General features: G+C 39.6%; 1 protein-coding gene across 1 annotated transcript in view; it reads left to right on the plus strand.

Moving 5' to 3' along the window:
• tmtc1 (transmembrane O-mannosyltransferase targeting cadherins 1) overlaps positions 1-19,723 on the plus strand; it is an 80,133-nt gene extending 60,410 nt beyond the window's left edge. The window contains exons 10-20 of the mRNA XM_022671832.2: positions 6,840-7,007; positions 7,224-7,337; positions 9,237-9,380; positions 9,515-9,623; positions 10,823-10,925; positions 11,118-11,253; positions 12,572-12,716; positions 14,565-14,702; positions 15,209-15,331; positions 16,343-16,420; positions 17,694-19,723. Coding sequence (XP_022527553.1) covers positions 6,840-7,007; positions 7,224-7,337; positions 9,237-9,380; positions 9,515-9,623; positions 10,823-10,925; positions 11,118-11,253; positions 12,572-12,716; positions 14,565-14,702; positions 15,209-15,331; positions 16,343-16,420; positions 17,694-17,816 — 1,381 coding nt within the window. The 3' untranslated portion in view covers positions 17,817-19,723. The remainder of the gene's footprint in view (positions 1-6,839; positions 7,008-7,223; positions 7,338-9,236; positions 9,381-9,514; positions 9,624-10,822; positions 10,926-11,117; positions 11,254-12,571; positions 12,717-14,564; positions 14,703-15,208; positions 15,332-16,342; positions 16,421-17,693) is intronic.
• Positions 19,724-21,479: the final 1,756 nt, after the last annotated feature.

A 21,479-nucleotide genomic window follows, 5' to 3' on the forward strand; every position in this document is an offset into this window, starting at 1 on the left:
GGTGGATAGCTGGCAGGGTGATGGGGATCAGCACAAGGCTGCGTCTGTGAGCTGATGTATCAGAACCGAGTCGCTGCGCTTTCCTCACAGCGCTGCACTGTGATACTATTCGGTAAGCAGTTTGAAAAGAGGCGGAGTCTGACTTTAAATGTTTCAGAAGAGGCATGTGCTAGTGTTCACCCTCCTGGTGTTGGGGTCCTAATGAGTGGGTTGGGTAATTGGCCTTGTAAATTGGGGAGAAAATTGGATAAAAAGTTTGGTATCAGTTTGCTACCTCTATAAACTGACTGTTTTCCAGCTGAAGGGAATGAGCTGTACAGGACTAGGATAGTAAATCTCACACTAATGTAAGTAGAATAGCACTGCTGAAGTAAATTCAGGATTAGAGTAGCATGACAGAAGCTAATGTATTTTACTTTGTTGTTATGTTTGCTGGAATATTAACAAGTTTATGTATTTAGTAAAAAAAAAAAATTAAATAGCAGTACAAAAATATGTTTAGTCCAGTTTATGTATTCAATGGTGAAAAAAGTGACACAATAATTAAAAACCTCCAAAAATTGATTGGTGTGTTTGGTATTTGGCCTTCAGACAAATTTATAATTTTGTTCAGTCTCAGTTTCGCCCAAAGAATAAAATTCTGGTGCATCTCTATTCTAAAACCACAGTCCATTGTAACATACCACAACTGACCAAACATTCTGTATTTTTGGACAATTTCCAGAACCCTTTTCATGCTGTTCCGTGCTGACAGTTCTTAAGGCTTGCTCTGGAGAACATGTTAAAAAAGCTCTTTAGATGTGTCCTTGCCCGTCTCCTTTACAGCTGTTCTTTGCTCCTCAGGGATTTTTTTTTAGTCCTGCATGAATTCCGGCTTTTGGCTTTAGCACTCATCCTTCTTTCCCCCTCCCAGCCTCCCTCCTTCTATCCGTCCACTGTGGGGATAACACGCTGGTGATAGCAGAGCCTAATCTGGCTCCACTGGACCCTGTTCCTGTGCTTCCCAGGAAAAAAAGAAAAACATGAAGCTTAGTGCAAAAGAAGTCCTCAGCCTCTTCCATTAGTGCAGTGTTAATCTCTCACTGTGTTGTGCTGGTGTAGCCAGCCTCAGTTTCTGAATCAGTTTCTCTGATTTTGCTATTAATAGGTTTATGTTTGAGTAAAATTAATGAATTCTTGTTTCATTCTATAAACTACGGACATTTCTCCCAAATTCCAAATAAAACTATTGTCATTTAGAGCATTTATTTAAGCTTTCAGACCTCAAATAATGCAAAAAAAGTTAATATTCAAGTTTTAAGAGTTCAGAAATTAATATTTGATGGAATAACCCTGTTTTTTAAACACAGTTTTCATGCATCGTGGCATGCTCTCCTCCACCAGTCTTACACACTGCTTTTAGATAACTTTATGCCTTTACTCCTGGTGCAAAAATACATGCAGTTCAGTTTGGTTTGATGGCTTGTGGTCATCAATTTTTCTTTTGATTTATATTCCAGAGGTTTTCTATTTGGTAAAATCAAAGAAACTCATCATTTTTAAGCAAGCTCTTATTTTTTCCACAGCTGTATATGTGAGTAATTGGGGATGAGTGCAACAATTACACGGTCATTTAGAAGCGTGAGCGATGGCTTTTTAATAAAAGGTCATCGGACAGTTTTCTCATTGATTGTGATTGTAGCGATGACCCTGAACCACACACACAGAGTAGCGTGCTCCCAGTGGATATGTTTACTAATGAGGGATTTATGCTCAGGGTATTTTCTGAAAGCCTTTAGTAGGATCAGGCTGCCATTAGTGCAAAAACTGTACTAGGCTTCTTTCATGCAGACGGGTATTAATGCAGAGTTTCAGCAAAACCCAGACAGTTACTGCTGGTTATCCTAGAGATCAGACCAGAGCCATGACCATTTCAACTGAGAGGGCAAATAGCAGTCATACTCACACACTCACACACACACACACACACACACACACACACACACACTCACACTCACATTCCACATTGTAGGCTAAATCAGCAGGCAGCTCTGAGAGGAATGTCAGCCTCTTCACATTCTGCTGCTCTCTCTTTCTCTCTCTTTCTTCTTTATGTGTTCCTCTTTCTACTGCAGTTTATCAAATAGAGTTTTCCAATCTCTATAAAGGACTATAGTATATGGTATGTATATGGTATATATTCAGTTTCCTATTTCATAAATAGATTGAGTCAAGACTGCTACGATTGGAGATTCTGGAATTGTCATGTTTTCCAGCCTTTTTTGCTAATGTTTAGTTTCTTTTAATATTTTAATCCTCTTGATTCTTAGGCTTACCATACCATTACATTTTTCTGTATCAATTTTTACTTGTTTTTGAATTGGAACAAAAATGTACACGTTGACCTCCACTACCCTCATTCCTCAAAAAAAAAAAAAAAAGAAACATGAAGTTGCTGGTTTGCTAGTTAGAAACCATTCCAATTTAATTCCTAATCCCACTTTTGGACACATTTTACGTCATAAGGTCCTTCATTAAATCCAAATGGCAAGAAGAGAGGGACTCAGCAATAAACTTCATGAAATTCAGCCTTTGTTAAGACAGACAATCTACAAGATTGTCCACAACTCAAGACCAAATCAGGGTTAGGGTAATCGATTAGGGTAACCTAATCGTCCATCTTTTTTTACAGTCTCTGGATTGGTTCTTCAAATTCAAATTCAGTTGGTTGGGTAACCAACCATATGGTAACCAACCCCAGGACTTGAACAGATATTTTTGATCCTGTGAAATTTTGTAAGACGTGTTTTGTAAGACGTCCTGGTATGAAAGAAGGAGTTCAGCTCACTTTAAGCACTGATATGACCTTATTTTCAATACAAACCCAGCAATAATAATGTGAGATCTCGAAGAATGTCATTAACCTATTTTTTTTTGCCTACATCCACTCCAAGCTTAGACGTTCCAACCTATTTTTTAAAGTTCTAATATCTTTTAAAGAACAAAACACATTTCAGGCATACTTAATCTAATGTTTCTCCTATCTGATGAACTTGTAAACATGGCATTTGGCTATACATTGCTGATTAGGGCTTTCTGAACTCTTATGTGCTTTTACTAGTGTTACAACTCTAGATTTTCAAAGCCAGTGGTTCACACACTGAATATTAATGAGTTAAGTGTGAAGGCACAGGTGAGAGTTCCCCTCCAAGCTGTCGGAGGAGCATACACAAGTGTTTAAAGTTCATGTTATGTTATTTTCTTGTACCACAGCACTTGTTATTCTTAGAGTCTGAGACAAAAAACACTTTGCAATTGAGTTAAAGCCTCTTTAACCTGCATTAAACCTTTAGACTGTGTGGAGGCTCTTTAAATGTAAACTTTCTTGAAGAACCATCCATTGCAGGTGGTTTTTAGGGGAAGTTTTGGAGTGTATTGTTGCAGCCTGACGTTGTCTTATCTGGAGAACATACAGGAATATGTGTATGTGTGTTTTCCAAAGAGGAGTTAAAATTGGAATGAAAATATTTTTTTTATATGTGTAAATGTTACAATGATATATGTATGTGATTACCTCACTAGAGGATGCACTTAAAATCCTTTAATTTCCCCAAAAATCAACAGTGTGCCTTATAATCTGGTGTGCTTTATGTATGAATTCTACCAGTCAAATGGACTTTGGGTGTATTAAAACATGTTGAAAAATATGTACCTTTGTTGAATCGCCCACCTCCGCTCTCCCGCAGCTTTCAGAGATCCAGTATTTTGTGCACATTGCCCGAACAGGCTTTAGAATGAGTAAGAATGAGATAAATTGGCTTTTCCACTGTTATTTAGGCTCAAAGTAGCTCCACACTTCATTGGTAGAATCTGGAGAGCCCTGACATTTAAAACAAGGCGTTTATAACTTTAAAACTGCACAAGAAGTTTATTAAAAGCCACTGTTAACATCCCTTAGCATAGGTACATTTCTGGGTGCCGCCATCTTAAATTCACAATAAGTCACAATAAGTCAACCGTTGAGTATGAATAGTAAAACTTTTTGAGCAAAGTTTATAAAGTATTTGTTGTTAGTTCTTTGCATTCTAATATCAACAGTAACCACATATTTTTTAGCAACAGCTGGAATTCATGCATTTCCAAGGAATTCATTTTGCAATCTGCTCAACTGTCCTACCTATTCGTTCATGCTCCATAGAGAGACAGACAGAGAGACAGACAGATAGATAGATACTTCATTGATCCCAGAGGGTAATTCTGCACATCCAGTAGCAGCAGGTGTACACAGAACACAGAATTGCCAAAAAAAGGATAAGATAATATGGTACAGATAAAAAATACAGTGAAAATAATAAAATAAGGTGTAAAAGTAGAGCCTTTTTTAGTGTGTGTGTAATGGAGGTAGTGCAATAAATGATGATGTCAGCTGTACAGGATGTGCAAGTATGCAGTTATATAATAATTTAGCAGTGTAAATTGTAAAAATGTAAACATTGTACAATAAATAAGCTATTAGTGCAAAATATGGTATGGTAAATATATAAAAAATACTATAATAGTATATAATACTATTGTGACATTTACTATTTTGAGATTTACCTACGCTATGGGATTTAAACAGTGGCTTTTAATAAACGTATTGTGCAGTTTTAAAGTTCTAAATGCCATGTTTTAAATGTCAAGACTCTCTAGATTCTACCAATGGAGTGTAAAGCTACTTTCAGCCTGAATAACGGTGGAAAAATCATTTATCTGCAGGGGCAAAATATGCCCCATCTCACTCATTCTAAAGCCTGTTAGTGGATACTGGATCTCAGAAAGCTGCGGGAGAATGGAGGTGAGCTATTCAACAAAAAGTAAGTACTGTTTATCACGTTTTAATACACCCAAAATTAATTTTACACAGGACTTCTCCTTTAAGTTTTCCTGGCTGGATTACCCTAACCCTATCTGTGTGGCCACACAGACTGCATCAGGCTCCAATCATACAGTTTCCTGTTTCCTCTTAGGAAATGTTTGCTGTTCCAATTATCTCAACATATCGTACATCTCAAATACACTTCACACAGTGCAGCCTGTGCATTCTGCTTGTTATCAAGGAGGAGATAACAGTGTGAGAACACACACACACACATATCCAAAATATGTACACACACATACTGAAGCTTTTCATAATTTAATGAGTTCTACTTTCACCTTGTGATTTAAACATTTGATGTAGGAGATGATAATGGTGAGAACTCACACGCTTGCATGCTATTTACGGATTATTCTGTTTTTATTCTGTAGCACCCTTTGCCTCTGAAGGCTGCTCTGTTTTGTTGTCAAGAGTCTAATGAGCACATGATCTGAGTCACAGTGTAGTTTTATCTGTGTGTTACTGATTCTCATGTATTTGGTTTATTCAGCTGTGTATAGATGATCAGTTTCATGGAGCAGTTCCAAATAAAGCCCTGCAGGATACAGCACATATAAATAAAAATACTTCCTGGCTGTAATTTATTAAGGTCCGGCAATGAGATCTTAAGTTTTTTATTATCCTTTGACGCTGCAGCCGCGATCTGTAGCTGTGTGTAGCCAATTCATTAGGAACACCACATGGCTGCGACACAAGCCTTCTGATATTATTGGAAGAAACACAGTCCAAATATTTATGAGATCTGTTATCTGTTTTTTATGGCAATTAAGCTGTCAAATCACTGCTACAGTCCATTTTCCTGTCCATTCACGGTCATTTTCTGCTCTCTACCTGTTTTTTTCCCTTCTGTTTGACATAAAAGTCGGATAAATTCTGATCTTGTCCTTATAATAATAATAATAATAATGTTGAGAATCATCACAGCGCATTTGGAGGAAAGCGCAGCGACTCGTATTCCATACATTCAATACATCACCTTGGGAGTGATATGTGTAGAAAGTGGCATCTACCCACTCAGAGAGAGCAAAGCCAACTGTGCTCTCTCGCGTTCTGACTGCTGATGGCAAGCAGCATGACCAGGATTCGAACCAGCGAACTCCACTGCAAGAACTAGAGCCCTAACAGTACAACATTTAGAAAATGTCAGATTCAGAAAATGTTAGTCAATGTCTTTTGTACTGTTTACATATGACATAAAAAAATTACATTTACCTGTATGTGTGCTGTTGCCACGTTAGTAAGTAGAGGCCACAACCTAATCACTTTACTTAAGTCATGATAACCTAACCTAAACCTTACTTAAGTCATGATCACAAGCCATCAAACCAAGCTGAACTGCTTGAATTTCTGCACCAGGAGTAAAGCAGCATAAAGTTATCAAAAAGCAGTGTGTAAGACTGGTGGAGGAGAACATGATGCCAAGATCATAAAAACTCTGATTAAAAACCACCAGGGTTATTCCACCAAATATTGATTTCTGAACTCTTAAATCTTTATGAATATGAACTTTTTTCAGCAAACATTAACCTATAAATAGCAAAATCAGAGAAACTGATTCAGAAACTGAAGTGTTCTCTTAATTGTTTCAAGAGCTGTATATTGTAGATAATACTAAACACAGTAATAAAACATATTTAAGGTGTTTCCAAACTTTTGCCTGTCTCAGGAATGTTTTTTTTTGTTAAGAGTATCATAGCATAATGTGCACTTATGTACCTGTGATTATAATGGTGATCAAAAACAGACATTTCCATATACCTGCTGTTTTATTTATGTAGAAAAAGGAATATTCTAGCACATATAAAAAATATAATGTATCTATTTAAACCCATAAAAGACATTACTTTCTTTTTTTATTTATTTTCTTTCTTTTGCTTCCTTTCATTCTGTTTTTATTACATCTTTTTTATTGTTCTCTCTCTCTCTCTCTCTGTGTCTGCAGTATGGGGTACTGTATCCTGGTGGTGCATGGAGTGAACAGGTTGTGTGCGGTGGTGGGCCGCTGGGGTGCAGCCGCTCTCACCGTCTCCATGCTGCTGCTGCTCCTCCTCTTCTCCTGGAAGACGGTGCAGCAGAATGAAATCTGGCTGTCCCGGGAGGCTCTCTTCAGGTGTGTGTGTGTGTGACTGAAATATAGAGAGTGTGTGTTTGATGTCAGGTGCTTTTTGGGTGTGAAGGTTATTGAAGAACATGAATGAGAGTCTTGTGTTTATGATGGGAGTTTCTGTGCTGGAGGATTTGAGAGAGGGTTTCTGTGTTTTTCAGTGCGTGACCAGGATTTGAATAAAGCTATAATTCTTTCATGCTTTTTTCCCTGTTCTCTCAGGTCTGGGATTCAAACATTACCTCACAATGCTAAAGTTCACTACAACTATGCCAACTTTCTGAAGGACAGAGGACAGAACGAGCAGGCTATGCACCACTACAAAACAGCACTCAGGTGTGTGTAGATATGTGTAGATGTGTGTGTGTGTGTGTGTGTGTGTGTGTGTGTGTGTGTAGGTAGCTGTGTGACAGAGAGAGAGAGAGAGTTGTGTTTCTATTCAGATACATACAGTATGTCCAAATGTTTACTACTTACAGGAATTGGACAATGAAACTGAAACACCTGGTTTTAGACCACAGTAATTTATTGTGGTGACGGACAGTTCTGGTGGAAACAGGAGAGTTGAGGTGCACATTGAATTCTGACGTGATTTGATCAGCCGTGGTTTTTATGGTATTTGGATATAATCCGTCACACCCTGAGATACAAGAAGAAAGTGAAAATATACTGTAGTAAATCTGCAGTAGTGATCTGTGTTACTGACTGTTAAAAAAATGCACTTTTGTGTTTAGGGTATAAGACAAGTGTGTAATTTGGGGAGAACATACGGAGGGCTGGGAGAGAGAGCACGGGGTCTATGTCTCTTTGTGTGTGTGTGTGTGTGTGTGTGTGTGTGTGAGGTGGACAGAGAGGGAGGCTCGCTGTGTGTGTTTGTGTGCGTGTGTGTGTGTGTGTGTATGGGGGAGAGAGTGCATGGTCTTTGTGTGTGTGATGTAAAGAGAGCGCGGGGTCTCTGTGTGTGTGTGTAAGGTGGAGAGAGAGGGAGGCTCGCTGTGTGTGTGTGTGAGGTGGAGAGGGAGGGAGGCTCACTCTGTCTTTGTGTGTGTGTGTATGGTGGAGAGAGTGCGGGTTCTTTGTGTGTGTGTGTTGTAAAGAGAGCGCGGGGTCTCTGTGTGTGTAAGGTGGACAGAGATTGAGGCTCGCTGTGTGTGTGTGTGTGTGTGTGTGTTGTGGAGAGAGAGGGAGGCTCACTCTGTCTGTGTGTGTGTGTTTGTGTGTGTATGGTGGAGAGAGTGCGGGGTCTTTGTGTGTGTGTGTTGTAAAGAGAGCGCGGGGTCTCTGTGTGTGTAAGGTGGAGAGAGAGGGAGGCTCGCTGTGTGTGTGTGTGTGTTGTGGAAAGAGAGGGAGGCTCACTCTGTCTGTGTGTGTGTGTGTTTGTGTGTGTATGGTGGAGAGAGTGCGGGGTCTTTGTGTGTGTGTGTTGTAAAGAGAGCGCGGGGTCTCTGTGTGTGTAAGGTGGAGAGAGAGGGAGGCTCGCTGTGTGTGTGTGTGTGTTTGAGAAAGAGGAGCAGAAGAAGGGAGGCTTTCTGTGTGTGTATGTGTGTAAGGCGGGGAGAGTGTGGGGTTTTTGTGTGTGTGTGGATAGAGCGATGTATGTGTGTGTGTTCGAGAGAGAGAGAGACATGTGCTTAGCTAAACTGCGGAGAAAAGTTGGATAAAATAAAAAAAGGGATAAACGTTATCACGATACAATATAATATCATCATCATATTACCCACCTTTACTTTTAATCCTCAAATTAATCCTCAAAACACGTACAGATCATATCCTCGCTCCTCATTTTAGTCTCGTTTTTTCTGGAGCTGCTTCTCCTGCCAACCTTCGCTCTTTATCTACTTCTAAAGTTTGCATGTTTAAAAGCGCCCTCTTGTCATCTCGGCGAGTGTCAGTGTGGAAGCTGCATTCGTGCGTGCAGTGCAGTGGGTGTGCTCTGTGTGTGTGTGTGTGTGTGTGTGTTGTTTGATGGCTCTAGCGAGCGCTGGCTGACGCTGTCTGGCTCACAGCCTGTAAGCCTGGCGTTCTCTCAGAGCTGAGAGTTCAGCCTAATGAAGTCTCTATAGACCCTCCACTGTGATTCCCACCACTGTCACAGAGACTGAGACACAAACCGTCTGTGCTGCAGAGCTCTGCTATTTACTGGATAGTTCGATTATACATATATATTCTTCCTTCCCCTTCTTCCCTCCTCTTCCTCTCTCCCCCCTTCTCTCCTTCCATCCCCCCTCCCTGTAGACTGTACCCTCGGCATGCCAGCGCGATGAATAACCTGGGCACGTTGACTCACAGCGTCGAGGAGGCAGAACTCTACTACAGGAAAGCTCTCGACATCAACCCCCAACACAACCGAGCTCTCTTCAACCTGGGCAACCTTCTCAAGTAACACACACACACACACCACACACTCCTGTGCATCAGTACAGCTTCTGTTCTGCTCATAATAACTGTATGAAATTGGCCGTGATGAAGATGATGATGATGATGATGATGATGGTGGTGGTGCTGCTCTGCAGGTCTCAGGGGAAGGAGGAAGAGGCTGAGGCAATGCTGAAGGAATCGATACGCTTCGGGCCGCAGTTCGCTGACGCCTACTCAAGCTTAGCCTCGCTCTACGCTGACCAGGTCTCTTTCCATCTCTCTCACTCTTCCTCTCTCTCTCTCCCTCACTCCCGCACTCCCTCCCTCGCTGTCTCTCCCAATATCTGTCTCTCTCACCTTCCCTCCCTCCCTCTCGATCTCTCCCTCTCTCTCTCTCTCTCAAAACCTCTCTCTGTCTCTCTTCACTTTAATTCTTTATTTCTATACATTTCTTTCTCCTATTCTCTTATTTTGCCTCATTGCCTCATTGTTTATCATTTTCTGTCTTTCTATCTCGTTTTCTTCTTTCACTCTCAATTTTTGTCTTTCTGTCTCCAATTCAAAATGATCAGTTTCTCCGATTTCTTTTATGTTTGAGTAAAATGAACATGAACAACTACTGATAATCTCTGAAATTAAATCAAGAGGAAGATGGATGATCACAAGCTTAAATCCTCAAATAAATAAGAACTGCTTGAATGTTTGCACCAGGAGTAGCATAAGGTCACCCAAAAGCAGTGTAAAAGACTGGTGGAGAGCTTTAAAAAAAAAAAAACACGACACATGGAAGATGTGATGAAAATAAACTTTTTGGTTTTATTAGAAGTAATAAAATAAATGCTCTAAGTGACATTAATTTTACTTTGAATTTGGAAGAAATGTTGTCACTAGTTAATGAACTAAAACTATAAAATATTCATTTAGCTCAAATATATACATATAAGTAGTAATATGAGAGAAAAACTGATCTATTTGCAGTCTCTTTTTTTCAGTGCTGTAAGTTTTTGTTATTATTTTCTCTTATTTTCTTTGTTTCCCAGTTTGTTTCTGTTTTCCTTCTTTTTGTCTTTTATTTTCTGTCCTGTCCATTTTTATCTATCTTTTTCTCATTTTCACTTTCTGTCTCATTTTGTCTTTTTGGAACATTTTTTGTCTTTTATTTTGTATTGCATTTTTATCTTTCTGTCTATCCTTATGTCTGTCTCTTGTTCTTTTTGTCTCTCTGAATTTCCATCTTTCTAAACCTTCCATCTTTCTGTCATTATCTATCTCTTTGTATTCTCTGACCAGTTCTATTTGTAGGTCAGTGTTTGTTTTGTGCTGCGGATTGTGAACAGACAGAATGCATTATTATTAGTTCTCTTTTTTCGGCTTGTTTTCCTCTTTTATTCATGCTAAAAGAACTCTAATACTGAACGCATCTCTCCTGAATACATGTGTGAATGTGTGTTTTTTTTATGCAGAAACGCGTTTCAGAGGCAAATGAGATTTACACAAAGGGCATTGAGAACTGCCCAGACAGTTCAGACCTCCACAATAACTACGGCGTGTTCCTGGTGGACACAGGTCAGTAACACATCGCTTACATCATCTCACACTCGGCTACAGTGAAACGGCTTCTGTGCATTTGTTGTGGATTACAGCTCATCATATATTTATATATGGTGTTTTTTTATATTTACGGTAGATAAACAGGTATTGATGGTGAATCATGCTAATCGCTTTCTCTCTCTCTTTCTCTTCCTCTCTCTTTTTCAGGTGATAGCGAGGGAGCTGCTGTTCATTACCAGCATGCCGTGCGTCTGAAGCCGTCTCACTATGTTGCCATGGTGAATCTCGCCCGTCTGCTGCGCTCCTCTAACGGCAGTAAGGAGGCTGAGCTGTGGTATAAGCGGTGAGCTGATGAACTACAGCCCTCTTGGCAATCCGGCAGTTTCATTAATGGTCATGTCTAAAAACAGCATACATCACTGCTGAACTGGAAATTTCTCAGCACGGACCTGTGAATGCAGAATGTGTCCAAATGTTAATGGACACCCTTTCTTTCTTTCTTGCACAGATTGCTGAGACGTGCAGATGTGTACACACAGCCTGACTATACACACAATGCCTATATTGACAATAGAATAAGACTCTTTGGAGCAGATAAATAAATATGAGCCTATTACCAGGGTTGGGTAGATAGAGATGTGGAGCAGTGTTCTCCGGATTGATGGTGCTCAATCCATTCAATCCAGTGCTTTTGGGTTTGGGTTTTGAGTTGGGAATGACAGTTAAGAACGACATGGTGGTGATATACAGCATCCTGCAACACTCTGATTTTTCTCTGATTTTGCTAATTATAGGTATATGTTTGAGTAAAATGAACATTGTTTTATTCTATTAACTATGGACAACATTTCTTCCAAATACAAATACTGTCATTAAGAGCATTAATTTGCAGAAAATGAGAAATGTCTGAAATAACAAAAAAGCTTTTAGATCTTGAATAATGCAAAGAAAACAAGTTCATATTCATAAAGTGTAAAGAGCTTAGAAATCAAGCATTTTGCCATGTTCTCCTTCACCAGTCTTACACACTGCTTTTGGATAATTTTATGCTGCTTTACTCCTGGTGCAAAAATTCAAGCAGTTCAGTTTGGTTTGATGGCTTGTGATCATTTATCTTCCTCTTGATTTTCAATTTGTTAAATTCAACCTCATCATTTTTAAGTTGTCTTGTTTTTCCAGGGCTGTATATAGTATATTATACTATAATATATATACTATATTTTAACACCGTTAATAGCACTGATATCGTGATAAAGGAATAGCATAACAAAACAGATATACAACTAATTTTTATTCATCAGTTTTTTTATAAACACTCCGCGAGTTAAAATAGTTCCATTGCTGCTGTTTGTAGGTGCACTGTTTGGCTTGTCAGCGCTGCATCGTTGCTAGGTTACCTGTATGTGGTGGAGTAATACATGCAGAGCTTCATTTACAGTGCATTACCAGCTGATAATGGCACTAATAAAACACCTATCAGCCAATCGCATTGCAGGGTCGGAACAAACTGTGGTATAATAAGTCTATAATATAATTATTGTAACAGGTCTACTTCACGTTGATGCTTCAATAACTATTAGAAAGCCCTTCATAGGAACTCCACAGAACTTTTGATACACTTGAGTTAGTAAATCTGTTTATGTGTGTTTTTGTGGATGCAGGGCTCTGCAGGTGGTGCGTAAGGTGGATATCCTGACTCCTCTGGGAGCGCTGTATTATAACACAGGCCGATACGAAGAGGCTCTGCAGCTCTACCGAGAAGCCGCCGCCCTGCAGCCGGAGAACTCCGACATCTGGCTGGCCCTGGTGAGAAAAAGCACCGCCTCGTCTCGATACATTCCAGCACTGCACTGCTCAGCACTTTAACGATTTTCTTTTAATAATGCTTTATAAAACATCCCTGTCAGCACGGGAAACAAAGGCGATTTGATTTACATCGATCCTACAAGCTAAAGCTATAAAATGTGTTTTGAAGTTGATGTTGTGGGGTAGGGTGGACGCTGGTGGGGAATTCCTGGAGTGATGTGTTTTTTTGGAGGGAAAACAAACTGGCATCATGGGTAAATATCTGTGTGTGGCTGCAGAGCTGTGTGTTATTTGACGGCTCCAGTGACTCTGAGTCTGTAAGCCTGGCGTTCTCTCAGAGCTCTGAGTTCAGCCTAATGAGTCTCTATAGACCCTCCACTGTGATCCCCACCACTGTCACAGAGACTGAGACCAAAACCGTCTGTTCCTCTCTCAATCTCTCTTTCTCTCTCTCTCTCTCTTTCTCTCTCTCCCTCAATCTCTCTCTCTCCCTCAATCTCTCTCTCTCCCTCAATCTCTCCCTCAATCTCTCTCTCTCCCTCAATCTCTCTCTCTCTTTCTCTCAATCTCTTACTCTCTCCCTCAATCTCTTTCCCTCCATCTGTCTCTCTCCCTCAATCTCTCTTTCTCTCAATCTCTCACTCTCTCCGTCAATCTCTCTCTCTCTCTCAATCTCTCCTCCTCCGTCTGTCTCTGTCCCTCTCTCCCTCAATCTCTCATTCTCACTCCCTCAATCTCTCCCCCTCTCTCTTTCTCCCTGTCTCCCTCAATCTCTCTCTCCCTTCGTCTTTCTCTGTCCCTCTCTCCCTCCAACTCTCTCTCCCTTTCCTTCTCTCTCTCTCTCTCTTTTTCTCTCTCTCTTTCTCCCTTCCTCTCCCTCTGTCTGTCTCTGTCCTCCTCTTTCTCTTTTTCATCTTTTTTTATTCTCTCACACTCTTCCTTCCTCTGTTTCTGTTTTCTACTTTTTCTTACTATCCATATATCTCTCACCCTATTGCTCTCTCCATTTTTATTCTCTCTATCTCTATCCGTTCCTCTCTTTTTTGTCCCTCTCCTTTCTTCCTCTACCTCTCTCTCTCTGCCTCACTTACTACATTACTCTCTGATGCTCTGTCTTACTTTCTATTCTGTCATCCTTTTATATCTCATTTCTCTCTCCTTTCTCTTTCTTTTTCCTCTCTCACCGTCTCTCCTCTCTTTCTGCATTCCTTTCTCTTTGTTTCTCCCTCCTTCACTCTTTTTCTGCCTCACTTTTTCTTACTCTCTTTCTCTGTCCTTTTCTATCTTCGTTTCTCATCCATCTCTTCCCTTCATCCACTTTTTCTTTCCCTCTCCCTCTGTTTTCCTTCCTCTCTCACCTCAACACTTCTTACTTTCTCCATACCTCTCTTTCTCCCTCCCTCACTCTTTTTCTGACTCATTCCTTCTTACTCTCTTCCTTTGGCCTTTTCTATCTCCATTTCTCCCTCCATCCCTTCCATTTATCCACTCTCTCTTTCTCTCCCACTGTCCCACTCCCACTGTCTCCCACTTTCTCCCTCTTTACTCTTTCTCCACCTCCCTGTTTCTCTCCCTTTTTCCCTTCACCACTCTCTTTTTCTCTCCTGTATCCCCTTCCTCCATCCCTCACTTTCTCCCTCCCTTTCTCTTTTTCTGCCTTACCCTCTTTTACTCTCTCACTCCATCCTATTTTCTTTCTCCCTTTCTGCCTCTCTGTCTTCCCCTTCTTCCTCTTTATTCTTCCCTTTCTTTTTCTTTCCTTAATCCTCTCTCTTTTTATTTCTCTCCATTCCTCTCTTTCTCTTTTTCCCTCGTTTCACCCCCCCTACTCTCTCTCTCTGTCTCCAGGCTCAGGTCTTGGCTATGGCAGGCAGCTCTAAGGAAGCAGAGAAAATGACTCTGGGCATCATTTCCAAAAGCAATGGCTGCATAGAGTGTTACCGCCTGCTGTCTGCCATCTACAGCAAACAGGGGAACCACACAGAGGTATGTGTGAGAGCGTGTATATATGTGTGTGTGTGTGTGTGTGTGTGTGTGTGTGTGTGCATGTGTGTGTGTGTGTGTGTGTGTGTGCCAGCCTCATTGTGTATCTTTGGCTGAGCTAAATGGTGCATGCACTCACTCATTTACACACCTTGAATCAATTAATATCCACTTAGTCTTCAGCCGTTTATGTTTCCTGTCATTTAAGAGCAAATTGTGTGAATTAAGCTCTGCTCTGAATGGGGGGCGGAGCTTTCTCTGTCTGCTTCTCTAAAGCAGGAATGAATTACAGCATTACTCCCTTTTTTAATGACTGTGACCATCTTTATATAGACGCATTTAGAAAGAAGAGACCCTTTTAATAATAGCCTGAGGCACAAATGTGGAAATTGTATTGTATTGTATTTTTATTGTGTGTGTGTGTGTGTGTGTGTGTGTGTGTGTGTGTGTGTGTGTGTGTGTGTGTGTGTGTGTGTGTGTGTGTGTGTGTGTGTGTGTGTGTGTTTCAGGCTTTGGAGGCTTTGGATAAGGCTCTGCAGCAAGAGCCAGCAGACCCTGCAGTGAAGGCGGAGCTTTTCTTCTCCATGGGCAACCAGCTCAGAGAGATGAATGAGCTGGACCGAGCCTTTGAGGTGCTCCCACTTTTTTATGGTTTATCTGTTCGCTTTCTTTTTTTTCTTTTCTTTCTTTTTACACATCTAGCTTCAATCTCTTTTTCTCTTTACCGCCATTTTTCACATCATTTTCGTTTCTGGTGTTTTTGGAATCAGTCTTGCTTGCTTTCTTTTGCTGCTACTGTCTTTTACCAGATAATCAAAGTCTGTCTTTGTTGGCCAAAATGAACAGACTGGTTCTGTTGTAGCTGAGGTTGTGAGGCGAACAAAAGAATGAAAAGACTTTATGAAAGAAAATAGGAGCCTTTGCTGAGGAGGTGCTCAAAGCCTGCCTTTAAAAACGTGCACAGAAAAATTCCAATGTAGTCAGGAGTAGATAATGTGTGTGTGTGTGTGTGTGTGCATGCAAAAGTAAGACAGAGACAGAGCATCCACATCAAGCAGACATCCTCTTCTTGATATCTCCTTTATCCCGATAAGCAACACTGAAATAACTACTCTCTGCTCTCTTATCTCCATGCATAAACACCCTCCTCTTAGCAGAGCTCGCTCCAGTAGATGGTTTAATTGTTCTCTGTTTACCTTTTCTCCCCCCCCCCCCCGCCTCCCCACGCTGCTCTGCTCTGCCTGGCCCGATCTGTAATCCCACTTGTTTCCTGTAAATACAGCTCTCTCTCTCCACTGTTCTCTTCGGCTCAGGACAGGCGCCAGCTCTCTCGCTGTTCTGTGTCCTCCAGTTCATGTCTTATTTTGGCCACAGAGCAGCGAGAGAGCTGGTTTCAGGTTCAGCCTTTGACAATTAAGACATATTCATCCTGTTAGGCGTTTCCGGGCTTCAGGACAAAGACTTTAACAATACAGAGTTACAGTGTACTTTGATACCAGCATTGTGAGAGCGTGACATTTGTGAAATGAGGCTCCGGAGGTCATTCTGATCATGAACAGATTATATTTCAAAGCACTTACTGTATAGAGGCACAAACACTCTTTCTTTTAGTGTTGTAACACCAGATTTTATTTTCTCCACAGAACTACAAGCTTGCTGTGGCACTGAAGCCTGACCAATCACAAGCTTGGATGAACATGGGTGGAATTCAGCATATAAAGGTATGAATATGTTAAAAAAGCCTTGCCCTGTTTTTAATGTGCTTCATGTGCTTTCATGCACATTAAAGTACACTACAGCACAGGGAGCACTGTACATCACACTAAGCACAGTAAGTACAGTACAGGATCACAGAATATTAATCAATCAAGCTTGTATGTTAAAGCATACATAAAATGCACAGAATCGTTTTATTTGCACTTATGTATAATGCAATATATTTAATGCCTAAAATAATCTACATCAACACACTCAAACCAGTACCATCAAGTTACGTAATTTGAAATAGACAGATAATAACAAGAGAAGGGCTTTGCAAAAAGAGAGCAAAAACACAAAACGATTCGGTAACAAGAGCAATAAACAAAAGAAACGTCTGGTTGAAAAGCTAGGAACTAGATTCAATACTGGGCAACGAGAAACAGAAACAGGGGGGTATTTATACAAACAGGACAGGTGTGGCTAATCAGAATCTCGGCGAGTTAGAATGCTGTTGCGTCACTTGATTAGCAGAGCCTGTAAGGTCTGGTGTAGGTGCATGCTGGGAGTTGGAGTCTTTGGTGTGTGTAACATAGTTGATTGTATATTGCTATCTTGGCAACGGAAAACACAGGTGCAGCACTAAATGATTAAAACCCTGACAACAGTCAGGCGTTCATCACTTATTACACAGACGCAACTTTTACATCAAAAATAAACATAATAAAAAAATAAAATAACAATGCTGTTTCTGTAAATGACCTTCTCACGCACCTTCTCAAAATGAGCATGCACAGATTATTTTCCTCTGCTGAGAAGAGCAGAAGTGATGCGCCTTCAAAATACCAATCCTCTAAAGTCAGAGCACACCTGGCTCTTATAGGGCCATAAGTCTGAATAAAACTTTATGAATATGAACTTGTTTTCTTTGCATTATTTGAGGTCTGAAAGCTCTGCATCTTTTTTGCTATTTTAGTCATTTATGCAAATAAATGCTCTAAATGACAATATTTTTATTTGGAATTTGGGAGAAATGTTGTCTGTCGTTTATAGAATAAAACAACAATGTTGATTTTACTCAAACATAAACCTATAAATATCTAAATCAGGGAAACTGATTTTTTTAGACCTGTATATATATATATATATATATATATATATATAAACATTGTGACGTATTATTTAAGCAGTTTAAAAGCTTTGGGTTGGTTTAGCAAAGCTACCTCACTTTAAATAAGGACACTTTCCCTCCTCACACAATGGTCATGTGTTTAAACTCTTTTTCAACTCTTTCAGGGAGACTATGCAGCTGCAAGAATGTACTACCAAAGAGCTCTCCTCCTCTCACCCGGCTCCAAACTGCTTAAGGAGAACCTGGCCAAGCTGGACAGACTGGAGAAAAAACTGCAGGGCACTTAAAGGGCAATGAAGGCTCTGAACCACCAGGAGAAGCTACACCACACAGGGATATGTGTTACAGACTGGTGGAGGGTACAGATGGGCCGAGATACCAAACTGTGGAGGCGGCTGCTTTAAAAGCTTCCCTCACAATCAATGGAGCCACAGTATCTGTAAGATGAGATCATGACCCGAGCCGGGAGACCGATCTGAGGGTAACGGTGAGGATCAGCTCTGCTGATGAAGGTCAGCTTCAATACTGCAATACAGGGGGTTGCGTCAGATACCCACCTCACATTCTGTACCACTGACTCGTCTGAAGCTCCGCCCGCCCCAGCCTATCAAAGCTTTATCTGTTCTCTGATGAGGAGTGAAGGAGTTTTAACGAGTGCCCCCTGTTGAGTGGGGCTTGATTAATTGTGGGGAGTTTATGCAGAAGAGCAGATCCCTGAGAGGCTCTTGGCTCTAAAACGCTCTGCACTCGACGGAACTCTAGGAGCTGCACTCCAAACCTCCAGCTCCTCCAGCTTCAGTGACTGGGACTCTCAGAACAGGAGCTACAGGAGAGATGGATGCTCTCCAACTGTGTTCTGTGAACATGGACGCATTTTTCCGTTTGGTGCAGTATGCAGGATCTTTAGGTGGGAAGGTGCTTTTGGATGTTTTGCTTGCTGTGTGTTTGTGTGTGTGTGGGGGGGGGGTTGTTTTTGTATGTGTGACTTTATGAGTGACATACAGGTACATCTAAAAAAAAAATGAGAATATTTTTAAAAAGTTACTTTATTTCAATAATTCAGTTCAAAATGTAAAACTTATATTATTATATAGATGTATTAAACACAGAGTGATCTTTTTTAAGCGTTTATTTATTTTATTGTTAAAAAATTATGATTTACAGCCAATAAAAATCAGCCAATAAAAAATCAGTGTCTCAGAAACTTTTTATATTATATAAGACCAATTGGTAGTGTGGGCAGTGTGCCAAGCAGATGACATGTCTCTCCAAACCATCACTGATCATCAGTAAATGATGAAATTTACATTTCATTTGTAAATCAAGAGATCAGAGTCTGGAGGAAGAGTGGAGAGACACACAGTCCAAACTGCTTGAGGTCTAGTGTGAAGTTTCCACCAATCAGTGATGGTTTAATGGAGAGACATGTGATCTGCTGGTGTTGATCCACTGTGTTATATTGTCAAGTCCAAAGTCAACTTTTATGGAGATGTGGATTTCATTTTCCAGCAGGATTTGGCACACTGCCCAACCATGCCAAAAGTACCAATTGGTCTTATATAATATTCTAATTTTCTAAGACACTGATTTTTGTGTTTTCATTTGCTGTAAGCCATAATCATCAACATGAAAATCAATAAACGCTTAAAATAGATCACTCTGTATGTAATGCATCTATATAATAGATTAGTTTTACATTTTGAACTGAATTACTAAAATAAAGTAACTTCTTAATGATATTCTTTTTTTTTTTTTGATGCACCTGTAAACTTGCTCAGTGAAAATGTAATTATGGTGTCATTTTTCTTCCAGAAGAATGCAACTCCATTCATGCCATTCAGATGGTTTGTTTGTTTTTTTTACTGTAAATGTTCTTCTAGATGTGGAATGTTTAAAGGACTAAAGGCGTAATACAATGGCCTGTGCAATGACTGACATATCAAACAGTTCTTATTCCCCGTGTGCGGGTTCCAGATGAAGATATGAAGATGATTAAAGTGAAGTTAAAAGATGTCCAGATGCTTAAGCTGCACCATCATGATACTCATATTTTATCCGTATGATTATACTTATGATTTGTAATATTCTGCTGTCATTACAGAATATTTACCCAGCTTTCTCATCAGTCCATATCATTACTGAAGCCAATGTGAAATTATGTATCCTTATTTAATAATAAAAAAACATATATACATCCAGTGTGTTCAAACTGAATAATGCCTTTTATTGTAGGTGTTACAGTATATGTGGCTTTATAACTACTGATATATTTGGAGCAATACGTGGGTTTGTGTATTAATACAGTAAATACAGGACTGTGCAAATGTCTTTGGAACCTATGCAGATTTAAAACCATGCATCTCATAAATAAAAAAGAGGAAACCAACAAAAACACTTTAGAACATCTGCAAGTAAATTTAAATGCTTTGATTTAATCCTTTCAGATCCTGTTTCTATTACAATGGACCACAGATATATATATATTTTTTTGTTTGTTTCACATAACAGTAAATGAGGCCTGTTGTCTTTTAGAATAAAAGCACTAGAAAACACAGCAGCACAAACATTAGGGCATGGTGGCTCTAGAGCTGACGAAGCAAAATACGAGGTAATTTTTATAATATATATTGTATATTTTATAATATATTGTATATTTTGCTGTTTAGGTAGGGTATGTGAAATAAAAAGGTCAATGTCAGATATAAAATAGAAATGCTAAACAATGCAATATACATTAAACAGCAATTAAAAATGCAGTTATTTGGGTTTATATTAAAATATTGCAGTCCTGTTTTGTGTCCATCACAGAAAAAAACAGCATTCTTATATGTTCCTATTGCTGGAACATAATTCAGGTCTGAAAGGGTTAATTTATTTGTATTTTGCATATAATTTTATATACATCCATTCCTGCATTTCAGGCCTAAAACACATTCCCAGACAAGTTGGGACTGCATTAATTTAGGCATAATAAGTAAAAAATGATATGATAAAACCACTTTTGGTAACAGATTACAATACAGAGTTAGAATTGAATAGAATAGAATAGAATAGCTTATTGTCGCTGAAAAAATAATGTTAAGGACAATGTTAAAACAATGAAATGTAGTTTAGCGTCCTCTCTCTAAGGCAGCGTTTACAATAACAAACTTAATAAAAATCATTAAAAATATATATATTTATTTAGCACCATATCAATAAGATAATTCAGGACAATATATTAATACTGAGGAAAATATAAAAAGTGCAATAAATAATATTATTTAAAGTGGCGAGTGCAAAGGGGTGGGGGTAGGGGGAGTTACCTGAGAATGTCCATCAAAATAGATAATTGTCTTTAGCTCCTCTGGATTTTCTTCAGAATGGTGAAGGTTTGATAGCTTTCACAGCCTGAGGAAAAAAGCTATGTTTCAATCTGTTCGTCCTTGTTTTAATTGTCTGAATCTCTTTTTGGAAGGAAGGGGTGAAAAACAGAGGGTTTCCCGGGTGAGTAGGATCCACTGAAATGCAGACAGCTTTTTTCCGCAGTCGACAGTTGTAAATGTCATCGAGGGCTCGAGTTTTTGAAATGTGAAATTTTACTGTGCACAATAGAGCTGTTATGTCAACCAAGTCTAGAAATGGTGGAAACTTGAAATATGTATAAAATGAGAATAAAACAAATTCAAACAAAAGAGAGAAATGGGCTTCCAGACTGTTCTCAACAACAGTAAAAAACCCAAGTTTTGTCATGCTTTGAAGATACATCAGTATGTTTCTTTGATGGCAGCATTAATGCAGAAAAGCCTAAAACCACTGTACAGTACTGTATACTGATTTACTAATATCAGTAATAATATAATAATAACCTGTTACTCACTACCAGCAGAATAGATAACTGAGCACAGGCGGATGTTTTGTTTGCTGCTCTATTCATCACAGTTTGAAGTAGTTTAATCTTTCATCACTGA

This window comes from Astyanax mexicanus, chromosome 2 (assembly GCF_023375975.1).
Source record: "Astyanax mexicanus isolate ESR-SI-001 chromosome 2, AstMex3_surface, whole genome shotgun sequence".
NCBI classification, from domain to species: domain Eukaryota; kingdom Metazoa; phylum Chordata; class Actinopteri; order Characiformes; family Acestrorhamphidae; genus Astyanax; species Astyanax mexicanus.